The sequence below is a fragment of the Leuresthes tenuis genome, unplaced genomic scaffold (genome assembly GCF_036924035.1).
Source record: "Leuresthes tenuis unplaced genomic scaffold, fLeuTen1.0.hap1 SCAF_1, whole genome shotgun sequence".
NCBI classification, from domain to species: domain Eukaryota; kingdom Metazoa; phylum Chordata; class Actinopteri; order Atheriniformes; family Atherinopsidae; genus Leuresthes; species Leuresthes tenuis.
Window position 1 is genome coordinate 15404146 of NW_027325355.1, and position 15983 is coordinate 15420128.

At 41.4% G+C, this 15983-nt stretch overlaps 1 protein-coding gene across 1 annotated transcript; it reads right to left on the reverse strand.

Moving 5' to 3' along the window:
* Positions 1-506: 506 nt before the first annotated feature.
* col5a2b (collagen, type V, alpha 2b) lies at positions 507-15930 on the reverse strand. The gene is made up of 50 exons (XM_072379748.1): positions 15895-15930; positions 15630-15683; positions 14257-14349; positions 14076-14150; positions 13922-13966; positions 13524-13577; positions 13387-13440; positions 13252-13305; positions 13057-13110; positions 12925-12978; positions 12724-12768; positions 12576-12629; positions 12448-12492; positions 12159-12212; positions 10745-10843; positions 10590-10634; positions 10402-10500; positions 10264-10317; positions 10085-10192; positions 9923-9976; positions 9743-9841; positions 8562-8615; positions 8367-8465; positions 8138-8191; positions 7988-8041; positions 7831-7884; positions 7401-7454; positions 7252-7296; positions 7020-7118; positions 6819-6926; positions 5957-6010; positions 5809-5862; positions 5550-5603; positions 5385-5438; positions 5176-5283; positions 5019-5072; positions 4832-4885; positions 4312-4473; positions 4128-4235; positions 3899-4006; positions 3520-3573; positions 3323-3430; positions 3182-3235; positions 2951-3058; positions 2807-2860; positions 2615-2722; positions 1961-2318; positions 1665-1855; positions 1314-1556; positions 507-1224 (listed from the first exon to the last, which is right to left on the reverse strand). Exons 3-50 carry the CDS (start codon positions 14341-14343, stop codon positions 1078-1080), a joined length of 4089 nt encoding a protein of 1362 aa, XP_072235849.1. The 5' UTR covers positions 14344-14349; positions 15630-15683; positions 15895-15930; the 3' UTR covers positions 507-1077.
* Positions 15931-15983: the final 53 nt, after the last annotated feature.

A 15983-nucleotide genomic window follows, 5' to 3' on the forward strand; every position in this document is an offset into this window, starting at 1 on the left:
CGTCTTTCAGCGAGCGAGGAGAGGAGAGGTCGACCCAGAAACATGTGCTGCCTGAACTTTGACTCATTTTCTTCCTGCAAGGATGCCTTCTCTCTCCCTCTCTCTTTATTTTTTTCATTTTGTTCAGTCACACACCTATAAGCACGCACACACACACACTGATACCGAAGTGGAAAGCCTGAAGGTCTCAAATGATTAAGTTGGACATTTATGTCAGTTTTGTTTTTGTTACATTTCAAGAAAATAAATAATGAAGAATTGAGAGGTTAAAGACTTGTTCTAAATCTATAAGGCACAGATTTACTGGTTTTCAACCTTCAAAAACTGCTTCTTGGTTTCAACTTAGTCATCAAGCCACTGTCTGGATGTCAGGTGAAAGAGCTTCACTGTGAATTGCTGTCAGAACTTAAAAGAATTGTCTCCACCTAGTGGTGACACATTTGTTTTTGCTTTTGTCAGGTCATTACTGAAAGCAAAATGTTGCCTGTGAGGGGAGGGAAGCACAGTTGTTCCAAAGAAAAGACATTTATTCCACATCCATAGTCAACAATAAACAAATAATTTGCAATGTACATGTTGCATTTACAGTCTAAGTTTTAAAATTAGATATAAAGTTTTTCTGTTGAAAGAGTAAATTAGTTCTGGCAAAGAACTTAATAATTTAGGTTCAAGCTTGATTTTCTTTATTCATTCCATTAAAATTAAGAACTACAGTCATTTCTATGTCAACTCTTGCTCTACTAAGGGTCTTTGGCTGTGCATGCACTGGAAAAGATGTACAGGCTTGAATGCTTCGATTCTCCACATAACTTCTTTTACTTCAGTATGTTGACTGTTGTCATATTCCCAGTACAGGGTATTTCCAGTTTATGCACAACCTGTCTCAACCCCAGTGTGTTTCATATTGCTGTCGAGAGCTTGTGCTTTAGATTAGAAATTCATAGAAAAGGTGCGGCCTACGAGTTGTATGCAGGCATCTACGAATGGCAACAATGAAACACCAAGCTCTTATTTGCATTGACTGTACTCCCCTTAAAAGGGCAATTTGTGTCCATCTTTTGTTGGGAATTCATAGATTTATGAAAAGCACACTGGGCCGATGTCCAGGCCAAACTCCTGATCAGGGTTTCCAACGTCCATGGGGGCCAAGTCCGCGATTGGGAGCCTGGTGGAGGTTTGAGTCCTGTACTCGATCACTGTCTTCCCCCACTCTCCATTTGATGTCTTGGAAAAAAAGGACAAGTCACTTGAAGTGCCTTACATACACGTTTAAAAAAAACTAGGCTTTTCTAAAAAAAATTTAGAAGACTTACCGAACAGCTGTCCTCGATGACTGTGTATCGCAGCCTGCTGTTGCCTTGGGCTCTGAGTTCTTGGCCGTTGGAGCCTTTGAGGATCAGAGCTTTCTTCAAGTTGCTGCTCTTTTCTGCTTTATGAGCCACACTGTTCTTGCAGTGGTAGGTGATGTTCTGGTGCGACTCTTTGGACAAAACTTGCAGCAGCTTCAGCTGAACCGCCACTGCGTTTGGCTGCTCCTCTTTGTTGCCATAGAGGAACTGAAATTAGAGATCAGATGTCAGTATGACATTGTTAAACCCAGCTATACTCAAATCTAAAAATGACCTTTGATCATCTATGTCCAGATAAAACTCTTGTTTTCTTACTTTAGTTCCACCATTCATGTCTGCTGCAAACCAGATGGGTTTGTTGGGACTGGGAATAGATTTCGTCCACCATGCTTTGCGAGGAATGTTGGCCGGATTGGCAGAAATGCAGGTTTCACCAGTTTCCATATTGCAGAAGACCTTGATGGCATCTTTTGTGCTTCCTTGGTTTGGATCTAACCAGTACTCACCTGTTTTAAAGATACAGGCAAAATGGCATAACAGGACGTGTTATGGGATTGAAATATTAGAAAAGGAACAAAAATTAGGGAGACATAGAAAAACAAGCCTCTGACCGCTCTTCTTCTGAGGGTAGCACTGCTTGATGTCCTGGCAGGTTTTCGCAGGGTTCATCTTACTGCCATCAGGACTGCGCAGAGTTTGCAGATGCCCGCTGAGGGTTTTTAGTGTGGCTTGGACTCCTGTTGCTGCAAGCAGGACGGCCGGGCTCTTATTGGGCAGAGCTTCATCTTTGTTGAACTCTGGAGGTGGAGGAAGATCAGCAGCTGCATCGTACTCTGTGTGTTCAAATGTTTCCAGTACATCTCCATTCCCGTCATAATCCAGCAGGCCAGAAAAGAGTTCTTCCACAGCCGCAGTGGGAGGTCCTGGAGGTCCAGGAAGGCCAGGAGGTCCAGTTTCACCAGGTGGACCCTGATCATGAAAACAAAATAAAAAATTCTGAAATTCTTTTCACTTTTGCAGACTCATGATCCCCAGAGGACTATTCCTCACTCCTCACTCCTCCTTTCATTGGACATCACTATAAGGGCAAATATTTCACTTAAATTGAAATGATGATGACCTTTTACTCACAATTTGCCAAGACACCTAATGAGAATAACTCTAATCCCCAGAGAATAAACCTTTGCTCTCTTTATCTGCTTTAGACTTTCATTGTTGGAGGACTGCCTGAGAACTCTGAGTCAGTCATAGTTCTCTTGAGTCACCTGTACTCCGAGGTCACCACTGGTTCCTCTGCTTCCCGGAGCACCCATCGGGCCAGGCTGGCCGGCATTCCCCTCCCTTCCTGGAGGACCTACAACTCCTGGAGGTCCCTGTGTATTTATAAGACATAAGATATAGATTTACATCTCGACATAAGGTGTTTTTATATTCAGGCTTTTTATTTATCTTTTTACCCGTGGTCCAGCTGGTCCAAAGACCCCTTTAGCTCCTGGGTCTCCTGTGGCACCCTAAAACAGAAAGAATTCATCTTGGTTTTTTTTCTTTTTATGTAAAAGAAGTGACAAGTTACACTTTTTGATTTTAAACATTTTTCTTACAGTTATTCCTGGCAGACCGTGGAGTCCAGTGAACCCTCTGTGACCTTTCTGACCCCTATCTCCTTGCTCTCCAGCTCCTCCTTTCTCTCCTTGTGGTCCTTGAGGGCCCTGACGGCAGAGACAATGGACAAAAACTTAGCGCTCAACTTGAAAAACTAAGTTCAAAGAACTATTTTCAAAATGCTGAGCAGTTTTTTTTGGCATCAAGAAGGTTAAAAAAAAACGCCTTACCACTTTCCCCCGTATTCCAGCTGGTCCTTGGGGTCCAGAGGGGCCTCTAGCACCCTAAATTCAGAATAGGCAAACCATATGATTGAGTATTAACGTGACTGACAGGTGCAATATTGAATTTAAACTAGTTTTTAAACTCACATTTTCGCCTCTTTCTCCTGGACTGCCGGTCATTCCCACTGGACCCTCGTTGCCTGGAGACCCCAAAACACCAGCCACTCCCTCAGGGCCAGGGTTACCCCTGTCTCCCTGCAAACACAGACAGGTAACGATTAAGACACACAGATGACTTAACTTGATAATAAACCCACATATATGTAGATTGCATTTACTCTCACCCTTTCTCCAATGAGACCATCTTTACCAGGAGACCCTTCCGCTCCAGCGAGACCCTGAAATGACACGAGAAACTTCCCATGTGACAATCCAGAAGACTGGAGATTAAGAATATAAACTTGTGACAGAAAGCAGGATCGTTGGAAGTAATTTCCTAATGTGGCAGACAAATTTTAGAAAGTGTTCCTACAAAAATAATTAAAAATATGTAAAGTCAACAAAAGCCTATCATGTTTTTGGTTACAGATACTTTGATGCATTCTCATACAGTGATTCATGTTTTTGCTAAATAATCAGCACTCTTTGTAAGTCACTCCAAATAAGAGCTTGTTATGCAGTCTGAATAAGAGCTGTGAAACGACTTAAACTGTCAGGACAAACCTCGGGGCCGGCATCTCCTCTTGGCCCGGTGGCTCCAGGTAAGCCAACCACACCAGCTGGACCTTTGCCCCCAGGAGTTCCAGAAGCTCCCGGTTTTCCTGGCGGACCCTGCCAAAGAAATAAACCAAATCCACGTCACGGTATACCAGCAATAAACACAAAGCTGAAATGCATTCTGGCTCTGTGCAGCCAACAAAGAGCAGGAAACATTATCAGCAGGAATACATACAGCAGGACCGGGCAGCCCCAGCAGGCCTCTCTCCCCTCTGACTCCGGGCTGACCGACAATTCCTCGCTGTCCTGTGGTGCCAGCAGGTCCTGGAGGCCCGTCAGAGCCCTGACAGAGAAACACAAGAACACATAAGTAACCAATATGTGTTTGGCTTGACGGCAAATGCGCCTCTTCGTCTCACCGCAGTTCCGTCCTCTCCAGACTCCCCCTTCTCTCCAGGGCTGCCGGCTGGACCAGGAGGTCCCCTCTCGCCTTGAAGTCCCAGCGCTCCGTTCTCTCCTCGAATTCCAGCAGGACCCTGCTTTCCTGGAATACCTATTGGCCCATCTGCCCCAACGGCACCCTTAAACACAAACAAACAGTAGGGACCTTTGAATACACTGTAGGCCAATGCACGCCTGAAGAATTACGTGTTTAAGTGAAATTAAACAAATCATTTCATTCTAATTTTTTCACTTTTAATGTTCCTTTTCCCTCAACATGTGATAGAATAAAACTAAATTTACTTTAATATCAGCTGAAAAGTTTGAACTAAAACATGATATCAGATGGGATATCCATCTTTAAACTCATAACATTTTATGATATTAGGTGATGATAAAGGTATCTGATGATTTTTGCCTTATTGCTTATTCCTTTTCCTTAACTTTTCTCATGATTTTTAATATTCAGGCGAAAGTCAGTCAAATGTTACAACTCACAAGAGAGCCAGGGGGACCAACTCCTCCAGGAAGCCCAGGAAAGCCAGGAGAGCCCTGTGGAAAGATCATATTGCTAATGAGATGTGCTTTAAATATAATAATAATTGCAGGGTTAGGCTGTGTTCAACGTGACTGTAGAACTGGACTATTCAGTGTTTCAGGACTCAGAATGTGGAGCCTCACTCACAGCTGGACCCTGCGTTCCTCTGCCACCTTTCAGCCCGGTCACACCAACAGGACCCTAGAAACACATCAGCATATTAACGAGCCAGAAAGTACACAGAAAGCACTTTGACAGTACCAGTTTTCTGTTGGATTTAGATCGTATTGGACTTTGTCTGTACCTGTCCTCCTGGTTTCCCAGCCATCCCCTGTGGCCCAGGTAGTCCCGTTTCTCCCTTCAGGCCAGTTTCTCCTGTTTCACCTTTGACCCCAGGCTGGCCATCCAGACCCTGGGACAAAAAAAAAACCTCTTATCAGAGAAGCTCACGTAATAATTTTGAGTTGATCTCTTCATTCTTTGGTACTTTTTTGGCTTTTAATGGTTGCTTACAGGAGGTCCTGGGAAGCCAGCAGCACCAGTTGGACCGGCATCACCAGTAGAACCCTAGCAATATCATAACACATATGATCACACAATTGTCAAGGAGGAAAGCAACAGAAAAGTTAATATTCGTAATGTTCAATGGAAGTTAAAATCAAAAAAAGTTCTGCTCACAGCAATTCCTCTAGAGCCTCGACGCCCTGTGGGTCCTGGTGGGCCTGTTTCACCCTGAAATGAACATAAAGTACAGTTTAATAATTTCCTAAAGCATAGCATGTATCCTGTAATTTCTTATCTTGCACCATTTGTTCAAAAAGACTTGCTACCGCCCTCTTAAACTCGATTACAAATGCAGATTGATTCTTTGCTCAGGTGTTTTCTTGGCTAATAAAACAACCGCCATGTTTCACAGTCAAAGTACATGGCAGCTCACCTTCACTCCGTTTGGTCCACTGGAACCAGCAGGTCCAACGGGACCAGAAGACCCCTTTTTGAAATAAACAAAAATATACGTTCATGTAAAATTATGAATATGTTATCAGTCTTTTTGCCATTGCTGGATTGTTTAGGTGACGACTCACCCTCGCGCCATCAGCTCCTGCTTTTCCTTCAAGTCCTTTCTCTCCAACAGAACCCTGTGGGAGGAAATCGACATTACAAGTGGCTCAGGATCTGTGGATTTGTCTACATGAGGACAGGAATTTAGGCAATCAGGTTTTTCCTCTCATTCGTTTTAAATAAATCAATAAATAGATGAATAAATTTCGCGAGCAGGGACAGGATTCAGCTTCCCTGTAGTCTAAACTGGATGAAGCGAGTATGGGAAATGGATGGATAGAAAAATTCCACAAAACACCAAAAACACAACCTGAGCAACACAAGTTTACGTGTTTTCTGTCATACACAACCTCGACTCACGTGCTGTGTTGTTCAGTGTGCACACAACTCCTATGACTGCACTGACAGGTAATCTCCTTAAAGCTGCCTTAATTAAAAAGCAAAGCAGCTCACTTAAAGGCAACAGAGGATGTTTTCTTGTTATCTTGCACCAACAGACTATGTTCTCAAAATAATTACACCAACAACAATTCCAATATGGTGTCGTCCAACACCAGAAATGTTGGCAGATGGTTTTGTGTTTGTTTGTTCATCCTGACCGCTTTGTTCTCCGATACTGTCGGTGAGTAGCTTTACATTTCCGTGCAAACTTGTTAGAATGTCCTGTTAACACGATTGGTACAGCTGCTATCTTGCATCTCCTGTTGCCATGTTAACAAAGAGAAGATTGGTGTATATACTGGAACAATGTCCACATAGGACTATTGTTGCTGGAGTAAAAATTATTCATTTCCATGGGCCAGAAACTACTTTTAATAAGTGCAAAAGCATAGAAAAAAACTGGTGCCTGCTTCGTTGCAGATGAGCTACTATCTCTTGACTTACAACATCTCCTTTTGGCCCTGAGGGTCCTGGTATGCCTCTCTCTCCTGGCATTCCCTGAAGTCCTGCACCTCCTGGCTCTCCACCAGCTCCCTTTGGACCTAGGCTGCCCTGAAATGCGTGACGTACACCACGAGATATCACCGAAAACAAATGTGACAGTTTTCAGTGTAACACGTTTCATTGTTTTTATTATATTGATACCTTTGGCCCATCTGGTCCTGTTCCACCAGGACTACCTTTGGGTCCCAGCTGCCCATTGGGTCCAGTTTCACCTCTTTCTCCCGGTGGGCCTCTTTCTCCCTGTAATGACAACCAATAGGTAAAGTCAAACAACTTTTTTTCTGCACAAAATAACTAAACATAGATGGATGAAACAGAATAATCCACAGGATTCACAGGTGGAGACAGTAAAAAGCAGGACCAGTGAACTTACTCTTGGACCTATTGCTCCAACAGCACCAACCTCTCCAGCAAGACCCTGCCACAAACGGAAAAAACAAACAAACATAAAAATGCATTTATTGTCAATGCAGAAAATTGAAGGCTAATTTAAAACAAATCAACAGAGTTACTTTCTTGTACCTCATCGCCTGGTTTTCCTGGCTCTCCAGGTGGGCCTGGGGATCCAGGCAAACCCTAAAAAAACAACAACCCAGGTTTTATTCAATGGTAATGGCAATTATAGATGGAAAAGTAAACCAAGTCATCCATTAACTAGCATGCTGAAATCAGGATTCAATGTTTAATGTAATTTTAATGTAACTTTTTTTACTTAGTCATATGAGGGTCCAGGCAAACCCTAAAAAAACACCGAAAGCTAATGTTTTTTAAATATTGTACTATATGTAGTGAAAATGTCATAAATATAAGTACTAAATTAACTACAAGTACTAATCTACAGCAGTCAGTGCTTTCTCGTCCTCCCTAAACTTGTAAAGTTAACATCCAGGCCAAATGGTTAAACAAAGGTAAAATAAGTGAAACTATTAAATATAAGTGGGGGACAGCTTACCTGAAAACCACTCACTCCCTGAGCTCCTTGCTCGCCCCTCTTTCCTGCAGGACCCTAAAGTACAGCAAAGAACAGAATTATAGAAGTACTGAATTATATAAAGATGATAGTTTAAAGCAACAATAAGGTCATAATCTCAGTAGAGTTGGATGCTTACAGCGGGGCCTGTTGAACCAGTAGCGCCTTCTTCTCCATCTTTTCCATTTGGTCCCTGGTGGACAAGTGGATACAGTATTTATCAGGGTACTTTTACTTTGATTAAGAGAATGAAGCCCAAAAATTGTATTAATATTCAGAGGTAACTTGCCCTTTGGCCTGGAGCTCCAGAACTTCCTGGCTCTCCAGCCTTCCCAGCATCACCCTAGAAATAAAAAGGTGCACAAAAACCAGCATCTGTTCAGTTTTTCTGGGGCGTTTTAGTCAAGGTGCATTTTAAATGTACTCATGTCAGTATTCATGAGAATAGAAAGCCCTAAGTAACCATCTCTGTTACATGCTCTTTAACAGTGCCTAATCATAATCATATTCAGACTGACTGTGAAGCCCTTTGGTCCTGGCAGACCCATGGCTCCAGCTCCGCCTCTGTTTCCAACAGAACCAGCAGGGCCTGGTTTGCCATCCTCTCCTGCTGAACCCTAAAAAAAAAAAACACGATGGGTTGGCATTACATCATCACTTAACAAATTCATCACATATATAGTTTGGTCTTGGTTTCAAAAAATTGTGCATACCATTGGTCCTAGCCTTCCCTCTGCTCCCTGTGCACCAATGAGTCCAGTGAGGCCCTGTGAAATAAGACACAAAAGAAAACATTTTATAGGGGCTCCTAAACTTCTGGGTTTGAAACCAAAATTCCTAATAATTGTCTTTTAAATCTACTAGATTTTCATATTTTCCATGTTGTAGGGGAAGTTGCTCCATACTCATAAATATAAAAAATTTCACATATTTAAGTGGGAGCAAACACAAGGAAAGGAAAGGTTTTCTGGGGTCTGTCAGCATTTTTTTCTGATGTAACCATAATCATTAGTTATGTCAAAGTGTTGTGACACACACACAGAAGTACAATTCTACGTCCCCATAGCAAACTGAGACCACTACGGATCATTATAAACTACTGATGTGATGTTGATTCCTCCAATAAGATGAAGCTGATGCATAAATCAGTAGGGTTATAAAAAAAAACAACATATGAGAATTTTCTTACAAATCTGGATCCCTCTCTTTGAAATAAGTAGAGAAGTACTTCTAAGTGTGTGGGTGCTTACATAGAAACCAAACATTTGCTGAAAAAATGTGCAAATATGTCAGAAAATGTGTGCTATAGTTACTAACTAAACTAAAACCCCTATTTCCCGAAAACTTGATCATTTGTTCAAACTTTTATTGACCAGACTGAAGTCAAAAGCGAGTCCTCACTGACCAACTTCACAGTATTTTGAAAATGCAAATAAATTTAGAATTTGATGCCGTCCCACACTTAAAAAGCAGAGGTATGGAGCCATGTTTACCATTGTGTCATGTCAGCCTTCTTTTTAGTTAAACAGCCTGGATGATCTTTGTTGAGTGAAAATAGTTTTCCAAATTACTCCTGAGCTCATGTGGCTCAGCCTTTGGCGGATGCTTGTTTTATACCCAATCCTGACACCCTCACCTGTCAACACCTGCTGATTGTAGAATCTTCCTGAGTGCTGTTATTCTTATATTCTATTAACTCTTTTTTTGCTCTGCCTGTGTTTCTGGACTTAAATTTGACTTTCTTTTTTAAGTACATTGAAGTTAAAAATTATTTATTTGGAATTGTGTCTGTTGAAATAAAGTTCAAACAAAGTAACATCTAATTGAAATGTATCTATCTTGCCAAGTTTTTTTCTTATTGGGTTTATACCTAATGTCACTGTGTCTGTCTTACCCGAGCTCCGGTTAAACCTGGCTCTCCATTACGCCCTGGGTCTCCAGATAAACCTTTGGCACCACCTGACCCTGGCAGCCCTCTTTCACCCTGGGCTCCCTGTTCAGAAAAATAATAAATATTCAAAACTGCACACGGGATAATGTGGACTGTCACTAATTATTGCTTTAAATTACTAACCTTTTGACCTGGTAAACCATCGGCACCGGGGAAACCTCTATTTCCTGGTGCTCCCTAAAACAAATACAGCATACTTCCTGTAGTCAGATTGAAGTTTTCCAATGAGTTTTTTACAACACTTGATATTCTTTGTGAAAAGGCCTGTAAAAATAGTTTACTCACTGTCTCCCCCGGAGGTCCAAGAGGACCAATAGATCCAGCATCACCTCGAGGTCCACGCTTCCCATCGTCTCCCATTGGGCCCAAAGGTCCAGGAACACCGTGGTCCCCCTAACATCGATCAGTCAATCAATGTCAATCAAAGCTTTGGGGTTCTAATTTAGGGATGGTTTTCAACTTACTCGCTCTCCCTTCAGTCCAGCTTCTCCTTTAAATCCAGGCACTCCAACATCACCCTGTTAATGAAATGAAAAAGTTTCAAACATTTAAGATTAATCAATTCAAACAGATTTTATTTATAATAACGGAAAAGTTCATACCAGTTGGCCTTTAGGGCCTGCTGCTCCTGTAGTTCCCTGCGGACCTGGAGGACCAGACGGTCCTAATAACCCTGGTGGACCCTGAACACCTGCTATCCCCTTGAAAGTGCAAGAAACAAATTTATCAAAAAGCTAAATGACAACAAATTCATGGGCATTCTGGTTCAAAGTGTTGTAGAAAAAATTACCGATGAGCCACGTGCACCTGGAGCTCCATCAGTGCCTGCGGCTCCCTGTTCGAAAGCAAAAAAAATATCAATAATTTTAATTTAAAGCCAAATGCAGTCCTAGAAAATGTGCTTAGTTGCCTGTTTTATTCAACATTTATCATATTGAGACGCACCTGCTGTCCTGTGGGTCCAGGTGGTCCTACACGTCCCCCTTCCCCTCTCGGTCCTTGCTGTCCCCGACTTCCTCTGACCCCTGTAGGTCCTGCTTCACCCTGTATTGGTAAATGTTTAAAGACCATTTTGTGATCTTTAATAGTTCTGCGTTATGTCCTTTATGAAAAGAAAATAATTTGTGCAAGTTTCACATCTCCCAAGAATGTTTCTTTTAAGTTTCAGCTTGTGAAATTACACTGGTCTCTTATTCAGTCATCTCTGTATGCACCCCTGTGTTTCAGTCCTATCCATGACTTATTTCAGTGTCTGTAGCTTTAAATCTTCCCCTGCTGACCACACCCCTTTCAGGAAGAGTTCATAGATTGACCAAAAAGCAGTTATTGTAGACATGGATGAGAAATATTTGAGTGATCATTATATCTGCGTATACAGCTAAGATAACAGCACACTCACCATTAATAGTACCTATACAGTGTGTTGTCACCCTGTGAATACTTCCATCAGAACTAAAAGTAATCAACTGGATTTTGAACCCATGAGAACCTGAAGAGTATGTAGGTCACCATAATTTTAAGGCTATCTTTATCACTGCTATGATAAAAAGAATAAACTGATTTTAGAGAACACAGCAGCTGTTGACATATGACAGTTTGCATTATAGTGTGATTTTCATGTAATCAGACATGTTAAATCACCATAATCCCAATATCACAAACAAAGCTATTGAAGCAGCATCAGCTCAACAACTCCGTTAATCAGAGGACTCTAACTGTGACCAAAGCAATATAATGTCAGACATCCAGTTCACTGATGAAAACACTCGTATAGTGCACACCTAAATCAATGCATTTTGGTTTTTACTGTGGTTCTTTTGCAGGTGGCTGAAACACATTTTGCTGGATGGTTTGAAATAATTGAATGGTATACACTGAGGAATAAGATCCCCTTATAGATACTCATGCAAACTTCACAAAAGGATGAATCTTAACGCAGCTGCACGGGGGAGCAGGCAGTTAAAAAGAAACTGGTGTAACAGCAGCTCCGGTACGTAGCTAGCTTAGCCAGCTAACACTACCATGCAACAAAGCTGTGTGTAACAGCAGTGTTTGATGTATTTAGTCCTCATGCAGACTTTTCAGTTAACATGTTATGAAATTGGACATGCGCAAATCTAATTTTGACAATTTCTTTGTACTGAAAAGTTTGAATGAGAGCAGGTGGGAGTGGGATAAAGAAAATAATCCCACAGAGTGGGAAAAACTGGAACTGATCTTCCAGGGAAATCATTTCAAAAACATTTATCACAAAGATCACATTTAATCAAATGTCGAGATTTTAGAGTAAAATAGTGCAATTAAAATCTTTTCGGAATTCAACAAATTATTCAATAAATGTCACCATGAACAAGCTCACCTTCATTCCTGGGCTACCGGGAAATCCCGGCATACCTGGGATTCCTATTGGACCCTGTCGTTGAAGAAGAGTTTGTTTTATATTATAACCACTGTCTCGTAAACCGTTGCTACAAAAAACAATGAATCTATGAAAAAAACATACACTTGATCATAAATCATTTAATCAAACCCTCATTTTTATGCTGTAAAATAAGCTAAAAGTTTTTAATTGTACAAGATCACAGGATTCATTAGCCTTTACAAGCACAGTTATTTTAGTTGTATTTAGATGTAAATGGAGTTCTTACCAAGGGCCCTGGTTTACCAACATGACCTGGTGTCCCACGTTTGCCCTAAGAGAAAATCAGAGAAAACGTTTTGGTCCTCAAACATTTGACATACTTGTACTTTTTCAAACAGATGTTTAGTTTCATACCACAGGTCCAGTTGGTCCGATTCGGCCTCTTTCTCCCTGCAAACCAGCTGGTCCCTGGAACCAAAAATGGATTTAGTATCAGAGTGGCAGCACAATCATCTTTGCAGGTTTTGATGTTTTTTTTTTTTTTACTGTATATGTTGCTTACGAGTAGACCAGGAGCACCCATTTGACCAGGTGTACCTGAGACTCCCTGCAAAACACAAAAACACACACATCTTATACATTATTTTAAGATGTTTTGAACCACTCAATCAAGTCTATATGTCTACCATTTTTTATTTAATTAATAATTCTTACGAATACAAGACAGCTTTTGGAAGTACATGATCAGGTGATACTTTTATACCTTGGCTCCTAATGCTCCTGACTCGCCTTTTGGCCCACCAAGCCCTGCATGTCCCTGTTGGGAGATTAAAATTCAGGTCACGGTGCTTCTCGCATGATAACCAATAGATATTTGTTAAAAGTGAGAGTCTACTTTGTGGCCTTTCAGTCCTGGAAGACCTGGAAGTCCTGGGAATCCTCTTGCACCCTGCATTAAATCAAATGATAGTCTATTTCATTCTGTAAGCTAGTAAATCATCACATCTATCAAAGTAACGCTGCATAAACTGTCTTTTCTTTTTACAATGATTTAGTTATTTTGGTATGAACACTCGGAATTTATGGCTACCGCGGATCCTGGAAATCCTGGCTCTCCTGTTGCACCTGCAGGTCCAGGTCCTCCCTAGGCAGAAAGAAAAAGCACATGACTAGGATTTCTCACAGATAATACAAACAGAGGAAGATGTCTGTTTGTGTGACTCACATCAGGTCCCGGTTTTCCTGGTGGTCCATCAGGTCCTCGATGACCGAGCTCCCCCTGCAAAACCACAAAATTGCATAAATATTTTTCAGTTTTAAAAGCATGCTTTGCATCAGCCTTAGATGCAGAAACGAGCCTACCATTTGTCCTGGATCTCCTGCCTCTCCGGGAATTCCTTGACCACCAGGTGGACCCTAAATTGGTATAACAGAAGACTCATTTAAATGGTTAATAGTCTCCACTTACATAGTCCCTTTTTAACTACATTGAGGCTCAACATATTAGTGTAACGCTCACAATCATACACCAGTTAACATATGGTGGGAATGTGAGGATCAGTGTCATGCCAAAGCAGACTTCAACAAGTGGGCACATCGAGGATTGAATTGCCGGCCTTCTGATCCCAGGACATCTACTCTTCCAACTGAGACACGGCTCCCACATACTAATTTTGGGGTTGTGATGCTCCCCATGAAAGCCTTTGGAAAAATGTATGGCAATTTTGTCTTTAAATCTTTGCTCAGACGACCAAACTTACTGGTGGCCCAGATGGCCCAGGAAGTCCTCGTGGTCCTGCTTCACCCTGTAACGACATAATTTCATATGTAAGTCAAAAATGCACAGTTGGCCAAACGTTGCATATGTAAAACCAAGTTTACAATTTGTTTCCTGTACAGCTTGACAGGACTCACCCTTGTTCCAGTCACCATCCCAGCGAGACCTGACTTCTCACTAAAACCTGTGCTCATTTGTGACACCAAGTTTCCCTTTAAAGAAGACATTTATCAAAAGAAAAATTTTAGATGAATGACTTATTTTCCTGTGAAGGTTTTCAAAATAAAAACTGACAAATTGACGAGAGGTACAGCTCACCCCAGGAGGGGAGGGTTCACCAGGAAGTCCTGGTTGTCCTGGGTTTCCTGGGATACCAGGCTCGCCGTCAAATCCTGGAGGCCCCATAAATCCCTACAGTTAAATATCAATTAAATAGAAAAAAAAAAGTTTCAGAGAGAGAACTGAAAAACAACTGTCTGGAGCCACACATGGAGTCAAGAGCGATGGGTGACGGTTTAGTTCTGATTTCTGTTTGTAGTTTTCAGTTTTATGGCAGTTTTCCAGTTGCAAATATTCTTTAAACTTTGGGACAAGTTGTGAGGAACTTGTTGATAATTCTTGCTTGGAATATTTGTTCCCAGATTTTCTCCCTTTTAAAAAAAATGATTTGCTTGAGCTTGAATTTATTTTTACAATCTCTTAAAGTTTCCAGCTGGAGGAGGAGGACGATCGTGTTCAGATTTGACTTTTTTGTGAGGATAGTATACTTTCATTTTCAAAGCATTACTGGTCGTAGTTTGTGGTGTTTGTCTGAACCGGAATGTCAGCAGCGAATGGAAGAAGTGTCATCTTTCATGGTAAAACGACATGCTGTTATTAGAAAATTGTAACTCCAGAGGGAGTTGCAGAATTTTGTGTGGTGCTGCAGCCTTTTAACTTGCAGTGACAGTATGAAGGCGTTTTCCTAGGTTAAGTCAAAGATGCCATTTTTCTCAACTTAATATTACCTATGGTGTTACTATAGTAAAATGAACCCCTCAGGAGTGTAACTCTGAGTGCCCAATGAGCGTAAACGTAGAAAAATGGACATTCTCAGCTGCTTACATCCACTATTGCTATGTTCAACAGAACCATTGCATACAAGGCACACTGATATGAATATTGTTATAGCAACACGACAAGTTGTTGTGAAATAACTTTGACTCTAAAGAGGCTATTATATTTTATGTACTGTTCGATATTGTGATGAACAGCACATGTGCACAGTGGCTTTCTACGTCACTCTTCCAGGCACGTATAAAAGGATTATTAACAAAAAAGTGATCACTGTGTGCAAACGCTTTAATGGATTGATAAAGCTATTAATGTTACGTGTCTAATGTCTTAAAGGGCTTTAGTTTGTCTGAAATCTGTTCCATCGAGTTCCATTGGACCCGTGAAGTTTCACGTGCTCTGCGCAGGCTTTATAATTCCCTCCCTGGGCTTTGACCATGCAAAACAAGCAATGGTGACCCGTTTTAAAATGCAGTGGAACAGTTAAGGCACAAGTTAAGATGAGAATATCACCAACTGTGGTTGCAGAGTGTCGACATGCTTTGTCAGTAAGTCCATTCACCTCCTCTGCTATATTCTGAGGAACAGAGATGTAAACAGTAGTTGAGCTATGACTGTGGGTTGGGATTCAGACTCACCCTTCTGCCTTTAAAGCCTCTTGGTCCAGTGTGTCCCTGCGCTCCTGGAGGACCCTAACCAGTAGGAAAGAAACATAAAATGTAATCTCCCAAGTATCGTGCTCTGGGTTTCTAATTATAACTACACGGAAATGATCAGTTGACTCATGAAAACAAAATGATTCAGTACCACATTTAATAGTGCCACTACTGATGAAGTCTTCAATAAGTTTATCATGTGTCTTAACTAGGAAGTACATATTTTAGACACAACATAGATACTCACCGCTGGTCCTGGTTGTCCGGGATGTCCCACCACCTGAAGAATACAAAGACAATAGTCTTGAATTGAATCTGCACATAAAATCCCATAAT